At 50.0% G+C, this 18104-nt stretch overlaps 2 protein-coding genes across 2 annotated transcripts; both read right to left on the bottom strand.

The window, feature by feature from the left end:
* Positions 1-13203: 13203 nt before the first annotated feature.
* Positions 13204-14946, bottom strand: PV06_10338 (uncharacterized protein; the record flags this gene model as incomplete). Its single annotated transcript, XM_016411882.1, has 1 exon — positions 13204-14946. One exon carries the CDS (start codon positions 14944-14946, stop codon positions 13204-13206), a length of 1743 nt encoding a protein of 580 aa, XP_016257923.1.
* Positions 14947-15446: 500 nt separating this feature from the next.
* Positions 15447-16854, bottom strand: PV06_10337 (uncharacterized protein; the record flags this gene model as incomplete). The annotated part of the gene is made up of 2 exons (XM_016411881.1): positions 15447-16594; positions 16668-16854. The coding sequence occupies 2 exons, from the start codon at positions 16852-16854 to the stop codon at positions 15447-15449; spliced, it is 1335 nt and encodes a 444-aa protein (XP_016257922.1).
* Between the last annotated feature and the right edge of the window lie 1250 nt (positions 16855-18104).

The raw sequence follows: 18104 nt of genomic DNA, 5'->3' as shown, positions 1-18104 counted from the left end.
ACGTAGATTGCAGTCCCTGTAAATGGTGCTCCTTTCCCCAGTGATTCGCATCTAGGCGTATACTCGACCAAGAAAGCGTGCCGTATGACAAGTTCGCCTTTAATTATTGGCTCAAACGTGTTCTTCAAGCTCACGTAGTCTGGGGAAGCCAGGAAGTCATAGTGCTGGTGAAGCCTCTCTCTTACTGTGTTTTCCAGTTGTTAACCTGATGGTGCCAGTGAACATTTTTGAGGGCATACCAATATGAAGATGTAGTATTTCTGAATTTTCTAGCCCACTCCCCCAGTATACCCGACATACATCTGAGCGTTTCTCCAGAGCATCAACAGCCCGTTTAAAGACAAGGCCGTCGTCGGAGCCATCGTTAACTGAGGCCCCAGATCGTAGTTGGAGTATTATCATTTGTGTACACGCCGTGGGGAAAGGTCCTGATGATGAGGCCATGTGCATCTCCATCTTGTACAGAGCGCTACTAGTTCAGTGTGCTGGTGAATGTGGTCTGATACTTATGAAGGCTCCTGAGACCTTTCAGTGCTTTGAGAGATATCTGTGTGCTTGATTATTCTGGCGAAATCTCGTAAGAGGTTTTGTTCAACGGCCCATTAGCGTGTTGAACTCCAACAGCATAAAGTCATGTCAGCCAGTAAGATCCATGCATGCCGCCTGACTCACGAGCTCTTGACATCGCCTGGCCCCCAGAAGAACCACCCCGCCCACCCTCTTCAATGTCATGGTGCACAAGCATGCTGACTCGGGGTGTTAAAGAGCCTAGCGGCGTGACTTCTATGCGGAGATGTGAGCATATGTACTTACTTTGTGAAAAGGTCTGGTAGAACTCCAGAAGACTATCTCGTCTAGCTTCATCTCTACTCAGTTCAGTCTACTCTTTGATGTTTGTGCCTTGAGAATGCCTGTGACTACATTCAAAGTAGTTGAGAAGTACGAATATCTCGAAGGCTTTGGGAACCATCAACAGTGAGTACTTCCCACTGGACCAGTGACATTTGTAGACTTCTAGTTTGAGCTGTTAAGGATTGACCGCCGTAGTGGCTAACGTGTCTACTCCCTAGGTCTGAGGCATTTGCGGGGGCAAGTCCAATTGCCTGCAGCAATCCCCAAAGGCCACCACTCGGGCTATTGACAGAACGAATATCAGGGGCCGCTTTCACAGCGCCTAGATCTCACTGTTTGCAGACATGGCTGTACCGGGCGACCTCTTCTCGCGAACACAGCGGCTTCAGACCCTACGGCCCTGAGTCCAGTAGCACAAGTGGTGGCAAATCACACCTCACTCCAGATGCACACCGATGGATGTCATTTCCTGTCCAACAGGGTCAAGACTGGACAGACGCTCGTGTCCTCGCACACTCGGGGGACGCTTCAATGAAGACTGGTCTAAAGATCTATATTTTCGCAATTACCAAGGACATGAAAAATGCCCAAGCATTCTCATCCCTTGACGGGGATATGTTGATCATCCCACAACAAGGTGCTTTGGACATACAGACGGAACTTGGGAATCTTCTAGTCCGACAAAATGAAATCGCCGTCATCCCCCGTGGCATCAGACACCGAGTGACATTGCCAACTGGTCAAGCACGAGGTTACATCTGCGAACTTTTCCAGGGACACTTCCGACTCCCTGAACTCGGTCCGATTGGTACATGCTCATTAGCCAACGTCCGCGACTTTCAAGTACCTGTTGCCGCGTTCGACGGGACACTCCAAGACGGAAGAGCTTGTGGGAACAATCGGGAGTGGCAAGTAGTATCCAGACTGGATGGACACCTCTTCAGTTGTACTCAAAACCATACTCCGTTTGACGTGGCAGCATGGAATGGCACATATTATCCGTATAAATACGATCTTGCTCGCTTTTGCGTGCTCGGCAGCGCTCTCTACGACCACCCGGATCCTAGTTTGTTCACTGTTTTGACGGCCCCATCGTATCGAGAGCCAGGAACTGGAGTGGTCGACTTTGCTATCATTCCTCCCCGGTGGAACGTGATGGAAAATACATATTGGCTGCCATATTATCATCGCAACACCATGACTGAAGTATCAGGCCCCATTATTTATAACCAGGACGAATGTTGTGTGTGGAACAAAGGTCTAGAGTTCCAGCCATACGCTGCGACAGTGGCCTCTGCGATGGCCTGTCATGGCGCTCCTGAGGATGCACACAAAAAAGCAGAAGAGCAAACGACAGCGCCCAAAAAGGTCAGCACGGAAGGCTTCACCGTATTTCTTCTCGAGACAGAATGTCCCTTGCGCGTGGCCGACTGGGCAATACAACAATTTGAAACCAATGGTGTGGCTACTGCGACCGTCCATGGAACCAAATCGAATCTTTAGCTTAGTACATGGCAAAAGATGAGGTGTTTGGGGTTTAAAGATATATTGTAGGCCATTGGCTGATTGACCAGTATATTGGCCACTCTGAAGTAATGAATGAATCACCTACCTCCAGCCTGATCATAAAATCTCTTCAATCTAAGGCCTCATGAGTCCTGTGTAGACAAGAAGCATGCCCAAAGCCCTTCGCAGTGATCATCTGCACTTAGAATATCCTAGGACCGTTTGTGTACTTTAGATGGTTTCTGCTTGGACGCTACCTAGATAGAGTAAACTATTTCTCCAACGCTTGTTGCCCTTAAGTGGTATGGGCCCGCCACTGGAACGACATCGGAAGAGGTTGCACCCCGTGGGGTAAGGAGAAGGGACTCAGGGAGGTTGACAATCAGCCGAGGCCCCCGTTGATAAAACTTGCAACCCCCGCCGTATAGGACCGTGGCTTTTCCTCCACAGATCTTTCCTAAACCTCGGAGATTGAGCTACATAAGAAAGACTTGTTGACTATTTCATGAGAAGCTCGTCACATCAGCTATGCTGTCTCAGGCTCCCACGGAATCGTCTCACGACACTGCACAATGCAAGCGAAATAGAAAGCGTGAAATGGATCGGATCTCTCAGCAAAGAAAGCGGAAGAGGGACCGGGAAAACATGCTAAAGATGGAGGAGCGTCTACGGTCTCTGCAGAAAGAAGGCCAGAACCCACTCCTTGCACAACTGATGAAACTTGCCGATGAAAACGAAGAGAGAAACATCAGGCACCGGAAAAGGCTGCAGCAGATCAAGGGACTAATCCAGGCGGATCTCGCGGATTTAGGCCATCGTGACAGCACAGCCGTGGTGGCAGGCCACAACGACACCCTTCAACCGCAATGTTCCATCACAGATGCCTCATCACACAGCGAACCAGACAGTTTGGATCACATGCTTGGTGAATGCACCGGAGAAACGATGATTCTTCCCTGCAATGATGATCTGAACATTGGTGGTCAAGCCCCCTCAATCGACGACTGTGGAGGGATTGCTCCCGAGGCCGACACGCTGCTATGGGACCAAGATGCACACACAATTGGGTCCGATCATCTCGACGAACTGATCATTGTACCAGGGCAGGATCCGTGCCAGAGTGGTCGGTCAAGGAAGCTATGGGACGAAGTCGAGCAGCTTCTCTCCCGAGCGCAACCAACTGGTGGAGGCGCGAGCGCAGACAACGAAGAAGTTGATATGCACATTATCATCAACGCCGTCTCCCGGGGCTGGTCGCAGTTCTCCCAAGTGGCCAATGTCGACACGCGGTGGAGCTGCCTTCGGAATCTTGATGAGAGATATTTCTCTCGTGGTTACGGTCAAGTTGAACGCCTGGCTGTCTTGACCATTGCCAGTCAGCTTCTTGATGGGAAGGTAAAGGATCTTTCCCTGTGCCTCAAGTATCGTGAATTTCTTTTTAACGGTGTCTTCTGGAGCAGAAGGTGAAAAGCAGTGCAACATCGAAACTTCTCCCCCAGTTCATCAAACCGAGGTGAGACACACGCCATCATCAGCCGCCCTCTACCGACCTTCAATCTTCACACGTACACATGCTAACACAATAATGTCGAATAGGCCCTCTCAAGAGGCCATTCCTCACTCACCCATTGCTGATTTCTACGTCTGGTATGTGCAATTGAACTATTTCCTGCCGAACCAACTCGATATGTTTTTCGTTAAAGGGCACAGCCCTCATAGTTGCTTACTAATCTGTGACAAGGCCCGGTTTCCGCGAACGACTCACCGTGTGTCCACAATATTCCAACGACACTTTTCTACACGCCATGTACTTCATGTTCCAGTTTCGATGGCCGTACAGTCTGAAGGCTACATATAATGTCGACCCACAAACCGGACTATCTCACTTCTCTCCCCAGTTCCTTGAACATCTTGGAGACCTACGGTGCTGGACTATGAATTCCGATTTCTTGATTCAATACCCAGATTTCCGAGGAGATATTCCAATCTTCAATGCCGGTCCCTCCAATCTCAGCCTCCTCAACAGCAGTATTTCATATCCCGATTGGTATAATTTTGACAGTGCAGAGGAAGAGAAATCCCATATCCATGGGAGCAACCTCCAGCTGGCTACCCTTGTGGGCTATGAGACCGATTCTAATCCCAATGCGTTTCATTTTCGGAACTGAAGGTCTACAAAAGGCTCTCATGGTAAATACCTTTAGCTACGAATCTTGAGTCCGGCGTTCGCGCAGCTCGGATCCCCACTGACCAGTTATCTCCCCGGTCGCATTCGCTGTCAAATGCGAGGTGGCTGTGGCGCAGTCTTTTTGAACTCCGCTTGCTGAGCAGTGTCGATATATTCGTCGATCCGCGTGATCTGGCCATTTTCAACTTTACAAAACAAAGCGGCCGGCAACCGAAGCTCTTCGCCATCAAACTTCCGCGTACCTTGCAAGACATGCTGCTGGCAAAAGCCGCCAGGATACACTACGATGCGACGGTCCGAATACTTGACATTGCCGATCCGCTGCACCATCCCACCAAGGACCCGTCTAGTGAACTCCCGATCAGCAACAATTTCGTCGTAGTTGTGCCAAATCTCGCAGGTGGGAGCCATGGTGTTATACACTGTGTCGATATCGGCATTTTCTATGGCATTGAAGAATCTGTTGGCCACCTCCCGAATGGCACTCTCTTCATTTGCTGAGACCATGTTCGAGTGAGAGTAGCGTTATTTGATGTCTGTTGATTTGTGCAAGTTGCTACAAGGCACTGCAAGATGGCAGTGTTTCTGGACCACGTGTAGAGGCGGCGGGAGCGAAAGAGAGCGAGAGGGCGAGAGATAGGGAGAGCGAACCCTGCACCCTGGATTCTGTCCAAGATCCCTTGCCGTATACAGTACATGTAGGAATACATCTAAAGTAGCTAGGTTATAAGCCTAAATACTGGGACAACTGAGCAATGCCAAGGTTCTACTTGACAGAGAAGGCTCTGAGTCAGTCGAGTTTTAGCGGGACCTGTCAAGGACAAGGTCAAGAAGGACTGATTAATAGAGCGAGGTCGACGGCACAGTCTCGGTGGAGTTTCTCTAGCACACAAATCTGCCATTCTCTATAGGTTGTCATATAAGTGTGTCTTATTGACTACGAGGAGTATTGGCTGAGTACTACCTGGAGGCATTCCTAAGGAAGACCGGCTCGCACTTTTCCCCTGCTTTGCAGTACCTTGTAGCACATGGTCATCGCAGAACTGAGCACTAACATCCGTCATGGCATATTTCGAGCATGAGTCGCAGTTCTCCAGGTCATAGGGCCTCGGTATGAACACTAAACTCCGCCTTCGCGGTTTCGCTCATATCCTTGATAGCGATTTCCTTGGCTCTCTCAGAGGAAACACAATGATAGGTCTTGAACTGCCTTCGCGGGACTTTATTGACAAACATCTCATCAATCTCTTCGAGGCTTCGATCTTTAGTCTCAGGAATGAGGAAGAAGAAGAAGACTTGAGCCCGTCAGCTGTCTTTATATCTGAGGCAGCTTGAAGGAACTTACCAAATGCAATGGCGTTTGAACCAGCCCAGATATATCCATACTTTGCGCCCCAGTTTAAATCATCGGTATTCAGGAAGAACGGCGTGCAATACGAAATGAGCCCTAGGATATTGTTAACCTATTATTCAGACAGTTTCCCCGAAAAGTGAAACACACAGTTGAAAAAGTAGTTGATGCCTGTTCCGAGACCGACGCTGAAGACTCTCAGCCGAGAGCTAACAAGTTCGCCGGCGATCGGCCATGTGATGGTTCCCGTGAAGCCATTGTAGAAGAAGTTGAACATTAGTGCAAATCCAACGAGTGCTTTCCCTGCGTCCTTGGATTTGCCGGCGATACTTAGCAGTCCAATTGCCAACATGCAGATGCAGCAACCACCAGCGCCAATGAGCAGCATGGGACGTCGTCCGAATACTTTGTGCATCAGAAACATGCCGCACAAGGCACCGAAGAGGCCCATACAGTTCTGGATGATCGTGGTCTGGAAGGGGTTCTTTATACCTGCCATCTGATAGAAGAAGGTTCCGTATGAAATGGTGAACCACACTCCGGAGGCAGCGTGTGAGGCAATAGCACCGGCAGAGAGGATAGTTCGCCTTAGGTCAGTGCCCTTGAAAATGTCCAGAACCGAAGTTGTGGAAGCCAGCTCCTTTTCTTGTTCGATACCTCGTTGCATCTCAATGAATTCCTCGTCGAGCAGTTCTGGTGACAGTGAAGTTCCACGTAGTTGCTGCAGTGCTTTTCGGGCCTCGGCCGTCTTGTTGTGGAGAAGGAGCCAGCGCGGTGACTCCGGGACAAAGATCATGAAGATACTCAGCAAGAATGGAATCGCGAACAGTGAAGCAAGAGGGATCTGGTAGGAATGTTTGTTCAGCAGGTTCTTGCTGTAATTGTCTGCAACCGCACCGAGGATGCTGCCGGTGTTCACCCAGAAGCCGAAGAAGGATGCGAGAATAGCTCGGTGGTGTGCTGGAGCTACTTCCACGGTATACGTATTCGAAAAGAGAATGAAGAAACCATTTCCAAGACCGAGAAGGATTCGGCCAGCGTATAGCCCGGCCAGACTATCAACGCCGACTTGGACACCGCACGCAACCATCGAGACCGCTGCGGCGACCCATATTGCCGGCCGGCGTCCAAACTTGTGCGCAAACGGCCCAGCGACGATCACTCCAAGGATTGTGCCGACATTAAGGAAGCTGGAGATCAGCTGCTGGGGCTTGGTATGGATATTCCAGCCACTCTTGACTTTGGGGTCCTTGTAACCATATACCTCGAGAAAGCCGATCATTGCTTGGAACCCTGCAACAGCAGCCGTGTCTATGCGGTGTCAGATGATGAGATGAAGAGGTGATATATGCTGAGTATGGTGTAATACTTACCAAAGCCATACTGGCAATTGGCCATTGACACAGCACAGCAGATCAGGAGACATTTCCAGTTGCTCAACAGGTGGTTATTTCTACCCTCACTGATCATGGTGTTTTGTGATAGAGCGAGTCGACTAAATCTTGTGGGAGATGACTGGCCAGCTTTGAGGACTATCACTACGGCTTATGTACCCCAGGATCTGGCCCGGCCTGCAGCTACGGAGTACAACCCTTCCATGTTCATGGTAACTCGGTACAAGATGGACGTGGGACTGCTACGATGTTGAACGTGGAAAGGGCCCGGCGTCGGAGAGTGGCCGGCCGCTTGAATTCCGTCAATCACGAGGCTCGCCTTAGCCTACAGTATGGAAGCCTTGTCCCTTGCGACGACAAATTCCAAAGCCCTAACCATGTACTCCGTACTCAGATGCCGGAGAATAGTTGTAGTCTCTACCGAGCTCAACGCGGGGCTCTTTGCTAATTCTTCGAACTCACTACCAACCCGCTTCATTCAGAAACCAGAAAAGCCGAATGCTCTTCCACATGAACCCACCCTTCATTTGATCTTACTCTGAAGCCTCTCGGCAGTTCAGTTTCTAGACTTCCTCCACCGGCACAAGCCCTGGCTAAAATTAGTTGAGGTACGCGAAAGATTCGCTTCCTCTCGCTTCAGTTGAGGGATAACGCGAACACAGACACGGCCATATTCCGGAATAGCGCGCACCTTAAAACGGCTCTGTGCCTCTTGTGAGAGGCTTTGGAAGTGATGTTAGAAAGGATCTCAATCGTGTAGTCCAAGCACTTGCCGGTCTCTTTCTACTATGGCTACGCACGTTGGCAGCAAAGCCACCCGTCAGCCGATGAACGTGTGTCAAAAGATTCTCCTCCAACATGCCGTTGATATGCGTGACGAGTCCGTCGAGCCAGGAAAAGTGATTCGCATCTGTCCGGACTGGTTCTTGGCTTCCGAAGTTGCATGGTTTGGCATGAATAAGAGCTATGAGCGCATGGGCAGGCCTGGGTTCAAGCGAAAAGACAGATTCTGGCTCGCAGGTGACCACGTTGTCGACCCCAGAGTGAACGACAGGCCATACGAGAGATCCCTGATTGACGCATGTGATCGCATTGCCGAAGAATTGGATCTGGGGGACAACTATGCCGGCCACAACACAACGATTATGCATACGGAGTTCTACCGCTCACGCTGCCAGCCTGGGATGCTAGTTTTCGGGGCTGACTCACACACTTCCTCGGCCGGTGCCTTGGGTAGCCTTGCGATCGGTGTTGGCATTACGGATATGGTCTTGCAACTCATTACGGGTGAGACATACCTTGAGGTTCCAGAGGTGGTCCGGATTAACTTCATCAACGAGCCTCCACTTGGTATCGGAGGCAAAGACGTGATCCTGGGAGTCATGAGACAACTGAAGAGGAACACGGTTGCGGCTGGACGGCTGGTCGAATACACTGGTCAAGGGCTACAATACCTATCGAGTGATGCGAGGTTTGCGATTGCAAACATGACCACGGAGTTTGGTGGGATTGGCGCATGTGTCGTACCAGACGGCATCACCTTGGATTATGTCAAGTCCCGACGCGATCCACGTCATAGATCGAACAGCGTGTACTTTCGCCCTGATGTCGATGCCCCATATGTAGCGACATATGACGTTGATCTCGCAAGACTCGACCACTTCGTCGCGCTTTATCCAAGCCCGGATAATGTCGTACCTATTCCAGAGACACAAGACCGGCTTTCCCAGTTGGATGGTGTGTTTATTGGCGCGTGCACGACCACAGAGGAAGATCTAATACTGGCTGCTCTCGTGCTTCGGGAAGCTCTGGCACGAGGGTACAAACCTGTCAAACGAGGTCTACGACGCGTCACTCCTGGTTCGACCTCTATAGTCAATCGTCTGATGCAACTGAAGTTGTTGGAGCAGTATGAGAATGCCGGATTCCAGATTGGCGCCCCGGGATGCAGCTATTGTGTTGGCATGGGTGTCGACAAGGCAGGCGAGGGAGAAGTATGGCTGTCTTCGCAGAACCGAAACTATCGCGACCGAATGGGGCCGGGCTCGTTCGCCAACATTGCTTCCGCTGCCACAGTAGCCATTTCCAGCTTTTCCATGTCACTTCAGAATCCAACTGAAATTCTCTCGGCGGTTGACATGAACGAGTTTGACGAACTCCGAGCACACTATAGAAGTCGCTCGCGGTCATCTCCAATCTATAGTGAACCTCAAGTTCCAGCTTCCTTCGTGTCAAGTTACACGGATGACTACGATACAAAGATCCTTCCAGAGAACGAAGCAAGCAGACTACCAGACATTATTCAAGGCCGCATCCAGCGATTCGGCGCCAATGTCGACACTGATAGTATCATCCCGACAGACAAGTGCCATTCGCACCTTTCGCAGGACGAGGTGGCCCGTGGTGCGTTCTGCTATACTCGTCCCGAGTTTTATGACCTTGCTCAAGCAGGTTGCAACGTCCTTGTCGCCGAGGAGAGCTTTGGATGTGGGTCGTCGAGAGAGCAGGCTCCGAAGGCGTTGATGTGGGCCGGTATCGAAGCAGTCATTGCCAAATCGTTCGCCTTCATCTATCAGCGGAACCAAGTCAACAACGGTCTCATGGGTATTAAACTGCAGGACGACAGCTTTTTCGAGGTTGCGCAAGAGGAAAAGGAGATAATCATTGATATCAAGAACAGGGAAATCCGTTGTGAGGGCAAGAGTTTCAACTTTGGCCTAGAACGGATTCAGGAGCAGTTGTTAAGTGAGGGTGGCCTGGTCCGAACCTACGAGAGGTACGGACCGAGCTTGTTTGCAAAACTGCAGAGTCTTGATGTCCAGACGAGTGCACAGGCTGGGAGGTCAAAAGATGTAGAGACACTGTTATCTTCTCAACCAGGTGCGAGATCTGTGGATTGGTAAAATTGGATTTATCTGCCAATGCATCAGTCAGAATGTGTTTTTTTCTAGACAGGCCTAATAGAATGCTAAACACCAGGATCGCCTTACTAAATCCCAAGGTTACCGAGCCTGATGTCATCGACAATGGGGTTGAGCTTGTCGATCTGGTACTTGTAGGGCTGAGCCGGTCGATAAGGACCCTCTGAGATCTACAGCGTCGAGCGACATATCACCGCCATTTGTTATCGCAATGCAAGGGCTGCTACGGAGTACCTTCGGAGCAAAGTCGTGCGACGCAAGATAAGATCAACGAAACTATTAACCGAGCCATGAGCGAGTGTACAATCGGCTCGACATCTCGAGGGAGGCGCAGGTGATGCAGCCTTCGATCTTCGAGCATTTTTTGCCCATTCAACGGTACGTCGGCTTCATTGCTCTGACCCGCTCGGGAATTCGCGTCATGGTGCCGCTAAGACCACTAGATCAGCCTTCCAAAGTAAACTCTGAAACAATCTGGGCCTCATAGCAACCACACTTCCTTCGTTTATTGCGCTCCTCTTGTCTGCTACCGGTCCCCATCTCAATAACCAACGCGTGGAAACGTCGGTCCAAGCAAGGCGTATGTCGACCAGGCAGAAGATAAAACTAGTCTCAAAAAATCGATTTGGTAATTCCTTCTGTCGCCAAAGAGTCCTGATGCACGCATACTTTATCCTTCCGTGGATATGCATTCCGAGCCGAGCTGATGGCGGGCACGTGAATAATTGGCTGCAAGCTTCGGCCTACGAGTCTGATATTGCTTCACGGCCTTTGCTCGACGAATTAAGGCTCGATTTCATTTCCTCGAAGGTTCCCTACCTGCAGTGTCTATCTGAGGGCCGAACCAATTGGTGCTGCCCATTCCTAGATACCCTTAGATCTTATCAACTTGGCAGAGGGGTATCGGGAGATCGCTACAAATCATTACTATATGATTAGCTAAATGGACTTCTAGCTGGCAATTATGGCCGACCTCGCAGGCCAGCTCGAAGGTATCTTCAAATAGCTGCTTCGCCCGCTCGTCTTAGTTTTTGAACTTCCTTCATTCAAGGAAAACCGGGACTTTGTTGAGCTTTACCAATCTCCAGTATCTACTTTCACATCACTCCAACATGGCGACCAAAGATACCAAAGATCCAGAGAAAGGTGTCCGTGACGATGGAGGAGAGGCCCATTCCTTGAATTTCGCTTCTTCGGGCTTTGATCCCTCGGAGACCAGGCGGGGCTCGATCTATCAGGTCATCCCTGCCGGTCAGAGGCGAATGTCTTTACAAGGACGTCGCATTTCGGTCGTCGACGACATCTTTGGTGAGATCAAGGAGGACGGACCCAACTATCGAAATGTTTGCTATCCAGAGTCCTGGAAATGTCAAGGTCCTCACTGACTTTCTCTAGGTGGGATGGCTTGGGACTGCCATTTTGATGGTCAAGACGCAGATTGGCTTGGGTGTCCTATCCATCCCCCAAGTCCTAGACACCTTAGGGATGGGACCAGGCCTGGTCGTGGTGATATCGATCGGGGTGATTACAACATGGTCAAACTACGTTATCGGTGTCTTCAAGAAAAACCATCCGTCAGTTTACGGAATCGACGATGTTGGGTACAAGCTTTTTGGTAGAGCCGGGCGAGAATTCTTTTACGTTGTATTCGTCTTGTGTGAGTCTCACCCTGTCCGTGGTATCAAGTGTACTCTTGATGTTGACCTGTGAATAGTCTGGATCTTCGTTGCTGGGGCCGGTATGCTGGGGATATCAATTTCACTCAACGCCATATCGACCCACGGAACTTGTACCGCCGTCTTTGTCGTTGTGGCTGCCATTATTGGCTTTGTTCTCGGAAGCATCCAGACTCTCCACGAGGTCTCGTGGTTGGCTTGGGTTGGTGCGACCTCGATTTTGACCGCAAGTAAGTCACGTACTGAAACTTCCGGTTGGGCACTATCTGACAATACATCAATAGTTTTCACTCTGACGGTTGCTGTGGGTGTGCAAGATAAACCCGCCGCTGCCCCGCCTGGGCCTTTCAAGTCCAACTGGAAAGGTGTCAACGACCCGAGCTTCGAGGCAGCAATATCCGCATGCTCTTCCATCGTTTTCGCTTGGGCAGGTACACCTGCCTTCTTTCAGATCGCATCCGAGATGCGTGTACCGGAGGACTACACCAAATCACTTTTACTCTGCCAGTCCATCGTGGCCACCACTTATATCGTGATTGGTGTTGTGGTGTACTACTACTGTGGAAGCTTTGTCGCATCGCCGGCACTTGGGTCGGCGGGGGTCCTTTTGAAGAAGGTCTGCTATGGCTTAGCTTTGCCGGGTCTCTGCGTCAGCACTCTCCTATTCGTTCACGTAAGTAGCTGCCGTTGGGACGACTATTCAAGATGGGCTAATCACTCTTCCCCAGATCGCTGCAAAATATGTTTTTGTCCGCATGTTACGAGGGTCCTATCATCTTACCGACCCTACTTTCCGGCATTGGGCCACCTGGTTGGGATGCACATTCGCCACGACAATTGTCTCATACATCATCGCGAGTGCAATTCCTGTCTTTGGGAGTCTAGTCTCGCTTATCGGTGCACTCCTCGGCACACTAATGTGCTTCCAACCAATGGGCGCCATGTGGCTATACGACAACTGGCGCAGTAAAAGAACGGTCAAGTGGTATGCTATGGTGGCTTGGAGTTCCTTTGTGATCGTGTCCGGTTTCTTTTTGATGATTGGAGGAACCTATGGATCCGTGATCGATATCAAAAACTCGTTGGCAGCAAATGGCGGGTCTTCTCCATGGACCTGTGCAGACAATTCGAATTCGACGTGAAAAAACTAGGGTTATCTAATCTGTGCAGACAAGACCGTTTATCAGAAGCTTTTTGAGGTCGTGCAGATATGATATGAGCCAGGTCTAGCATCTGTTGGTTCCTTAACGTAGGGTGGAGAGAATATTTGTTAGAGTGTCTGCTGATATAGCCCGGTGTAAGGTGCATTCAACTCTCATGCTAGTAGTATCTTCTCATACTTCTTTACGTCTTTCTCGTCAGGGTCTTGTAGCACAGTATTGGCTTCTGTGCCATCGCCACCATCCACCGGCTCTTCAGAGCTTGGGTGTAAATTTTCAATCCAAGCCATTCCGATATACTTGTATTTACCAGGTTCAACATGCCGAATTGCAATAGCGGCTTCAGCTCCCTCCGGCAAAATCAGCTCATCTCCCTCTTTTACCTCCAATGGCGCTACACAGATCAAATTGGAAGATGTCAGAACGACTTGAAAACGTTCGAAAACAAGCTTGACGATCAAGAACGGAGTCGAATTTTCTTCAATGAGCTTGGCCGTATGATCTTGATGGTAGGCAGCAGTGGCCAGGATGCGGCCAGTTAGCATCGATGCGTCTTCAGAGTAATCTTCATGTGTAAACTTCATGACTACAGTTGCAAGCCGCTTGAGGATATCATCGGGTTTTTGTTCAGGCGTGAACTTGCTGAATAAGAGCTCGAGAGAGCTGAGAGCCTGCAACGAGAAGGTAGCTGCGTCGTCCGATACTGTGACATCAATTGAGGATGTGCATTGGACGATATTGGTGAGTTTCAGGCAGGAGAGTTCCAAGAGTTTGGAGTCTGAGTCGACTTTCATGACCGATTTGAAGTTTGGACCGGGTACGAGGGCTATCTGGGCCCATCGAATGATGCTACTCCAGTCAGGAACCCAGGACGGCATATCAGGATAATGATTTCGATGTGCTTGCTGCAAACACCATAAGCCAAATCCTTGATTTACGAAGCCAATGGTAAATTCTCGAAATGTTCTACCCACATCCCAGGAATAGTCGGGATTTGGAAATTCATCGCTGTCGAGGGCGAGGCCATGGATTGCAAAGAACAGGTCACGTAAGTCTGTCACGCCAGCATCTACCGTGAAGATGAGGAGTGGCTTGAAAAATCGAGCCCCCTGTCCAAACTGATTTCGGAGGTAGTGGTGGCTGAGCGCTGGCGATTCGTCAAACCGTTGATCGTCAAAGTTTGCCGATACAGGCCGGCGGAGTATTCGATCTGATTCTGCTGTTTCCGTGAATGCGAGGACGAAGAAAAATGCTTCCATCGAAAAAAATCTATGTCCGCAAACCCCGGATGGATCCTGAGAAAGCACAGTCTCCTGTACGATCCATCTTCTCCGGAAGTACCGTCTGTTCGCTAGACTCATAAAGGCTGTCTTGCCTGGAGCGTTGTAGAAGAGATCGCTTATCTCCTGAGGCAGTGTCGTCTGTCGTTGGTGATCTAAAGGCAGGGATTTAATCTTTTCGAGAGCCATTTCCATATACTCGATCGCCTGATCCACTTGGCCATTGTCTTCCCCAAGGTAGCATATGCACGTTGAAGCATTTGAAAATATTTGGGTCATCAACAATAGCTGCTGGGATTTTTCCCTGTCGTCGACTTGACTGATGCTCAGCTGATCAACCCATATCGGCTGAGCGATTTCCATTGCCCGAATACTTCGCAAGGCGAGAGCGAGTTCCTTGGTAATATAGTACGGGACCCCATTGACTTGAACCAGACTACCACGATCGGTGGAGCCCCAACAGTACGACAAAGTGATGTAACTGCCATTGACTTCAGCAAGAGACGCAACAGAGAGCGTGCAGATGAGGGGGTCGTCAAATTCAGCTGAAGGCGCGACACTGAGAAGTCGTACGTGATCCGGACCTGAGATAACGACATCATCGTATAGAGAAGGCATTGAGTCGAGGCCTTGCTCCACTGTCAGACTGGCAGCGGATATCCTAAGAAGTTGCCTTTTGCAGCGGTAGACTTGGTGAATCATCCTGGTGATAGTAAAGCATGTTCGAACCTGAATGCGGGGTAGTGAGGAAGAATTCGGAAACTTGAAGTAGTGCGTACTTTTGATGCCAACGAAGCTTCATCAGTTAAAACGTGATCCAAAGCGGCATGCGTGTTTGAAGTGCGACTCTCCTTTGGAAGCCGTACTACCACAACTCCAGCATCTGGACAAGGAGTTATATCATTCTCTCAAACGTGCCGCAGGAGTCAGCATTCGGCATGTCTGAAGGAAGTCGTTGCCCGCATTGCCATCCTCCTTAATTTGGTGCAGACTATTCAAGGTTTGGGTCCTTCGCCGACCATCGCTCAAACCTTGGTTCAAGGTGGGCTCGCTTTCCGCGTCGCTCGCGCGCATACTGAAACTTGCCTCTGTCGTGGTTTGAGGGCTTGGTTTGAGGGCTAGAATTCTCTCTTCATAGGAGAAAGATAGCGCAAACAAATGATCAATCCACTGCCGAACATGCAGGAGCCAATGAATATCACAAGAGATCTATATCCCAAGGCTGCATATAAGTCGACAATAATATCTCTGGATAACAAAGCAGCACTGATTGGCCCAACAAGAACATTTCCAACTCCCTGTAAAAACACAAAGATTGCATAAGTGGCCACGGCTGATGACGGGTCGTTGCATACTTCGGTGCCCATGGCAACACGCATTGTGCCAAAACCATAGCTGAAAAAGCCGTATATCAAGCTGAACAAGAGTAGTAGGGGCTCGGACTTCGCATTGCCCCAGATAGCCAGGGTAGCAACTGTCGACATGAGGGAGCAGACTATAGCAAGAATGCTTACCGGGATCTTCTTGTCTGACAGGTAACCAAAGGCGAATTGGCCTAGAACTTGTGCAATACACATTACTGCCAGAAGTAAAGCTCCCTGCGTCGAGTTCAGGCCGATTGCTGTGGCGTAGGACGGGAGGTAGATCGCCGGGAAGAAAAAGCCAAGACCCTGAACCAACGTTGAAATGCTATAGATCCAGAACAATGGCTTTCCCAGAAATGACCAGTTCGTTCTGGCCAAGACACTTGTCTCTGTAGGCGGCAAGCGGCCTCTGAGAAATGGTATCAAGGGGCCAGTCAGCACGGCGATTCCGACTGCTGAGGCTCGTAATGTAGTCCGGTAGCCGTATTTCTGCAGCAACGACTCGATAATAAAGGGCATCGCTATACCCGCTAAGCCCGAGGCGCTCGAAATTGAACCAAACGCCATTCCCTTTCGAGCAACCCACCACTCATTCAACATACTGATAATCGGGTAGGAAAGAGTGACGAAGCCGAAGCCATACATGACACCTTGAGTGGCGACAAGTTGACCAAAAGTATTTGCAAAGGATGCCGCCAATAGTCCAAAGACACAGAAGGGCCAGCCTATCCATATCTGATGCTTTTGGTGCTTCGGAAACAGTTTGGTTGCCATGGCGGCGAGAGGAGCCCCGAGGTAATAAAGCCCTTGTGCCATTGTCCCGATTACTGAGATATTCGCATTCTCAAATTCTGGCAACTTGGAATAATAGTTCTGGAAGACACCAAAAGAGGTTGGAAACCCTGCGGCGAAGAATATGAGCTTCATTTGAGCAGGAAAAAGGCAGCTTGGGATAGGAAACATGGTTATACTGACCCCATAGTAAAGCCTCAAAAATGAAGCCCGCAATGAGTACGGTCCAGGCAGGCCAGCCTCCATCGACTGGACTCAGTTGCCGAGCAGGAACCTCGTTCGCCTGCGAGACTTGGCCATTCTCTTCACTCGTCTGTGTCGACTGTTCCCCTGCATTTCTTGCAGCCGATTGACGGATCGATAACTCCATGATAACTTGGAAGGAAACGCGCTTCGCTATGAAGTTGCCACAGTGGTACCATTGAATGAATGCAGGACTGTGAGATGGAGTCGTCCACCTGTTATCTTTTCTCGGAACTTTTGCGAGACTTGACACTGTTGAGTCAACGCCCTGCTACATTCTTATGTCAAAGAGATCGGAAAACTTCCCTGTGTAGTCAAGAGGCCAAGGCTGCCCAGAGGCAAGTATCCTGCCGCTTTAAATGGTCACTTCATCTTTTCCCCACTGACCGGGAGCGCATATTGGAAGACTCGGGAGTCTCATCGCGAGATCGGAGTGTTTGGCCGTAGCGTGAACAGTTACGATCTGTTCTGATAGCAGACTCCGACGGTGGTGTAATGCTATGCTGCCTCGGCAAGAAAATAGTAAATTTATCCATATCTCGGCAGAGCACTCTGTAGAGTACAACTTACTCTTCGCTTCTCCGCGAGTGAGATGTGGGCGACGAAGAGGTGTACCATGTACGAGGTTCAAGTGATGCAAAAGGCGGATATATTAGTGTGAACTGGTATTTGATACTGGTGGCGGCTCCGTCAATCGCCTACTTCCATTGCGCGGTTATCATGAAGTAATGTAATTAAACCATTGAACGACCTTCTCTGGGTCAACTGTTATAGTCGCTTATCACCTGGCCTGGTATTTGTCTCTTCACCAAAACAGCGCCCAGAACGTTCAAGAAGGGAGAAGCTGTGCTGTAATGATATAGCGTGTTTGCCAAAGCGAGAAGCTAAGTACCCTTCTCTGAGGCACCACTCTCGAAAAGTATCCCAATCTACTCATCATCATTGATGTCGACGACAGTTCTCTTCCACTTTCGAGCCTGGACACGGCGTTTGAACAAAATGTCAATCTCGCGGTAAGATCGGTGTTTCATCTCTGGGATCCAGATCCAAGCCATGACCGTGCAGACAAACGCAGTACCCGCCCAGACGTAGCCACATTTACCACCTAGGTTTCCTTGGTCGGGGTTGAGCATGTAGCTGGACAGGAAGATACAAGGAATGTTGACTGCGTAGTAGGCACCACGTCCGACACCAGTTGTCAATGGCCTGAGGCGGATGGAGGATGTTTCTCCAATAATGACCCATGATGCAGGGGCAGGTCCCAAACAGAACAGGACAGACACGATCAGGCCAAGTGATGCTGTCGCCTGGGTAGCCGGCTTGCCGCCGTTAATTGAGCCCGCGATACCAAGAGCAACCAGGAAGGCACAGTTGATA

The sequence above is a fragment of the Exophiala oligosperma genome (assembly GCF_000835515.1).
Source record: "Exophiala oligosperma strain CBS 72588 unplaced genomic scaffold supercont1.12, whole genome shotgun sequence".
In the NCBI taxonomy this organism is placed as follows: domain Eukaryota; kingdom Fungi; phylum Ascomycota; class Eurotiomycetes; order Chaetothyriales; family Herpotrichiellaceae; genus Exophiala; species Exophiala oligosperma.
Note: the sequence above shows the minus strand (reverse complement) of the source record. Positions and strands in the feature narration are given on the sequence as shown.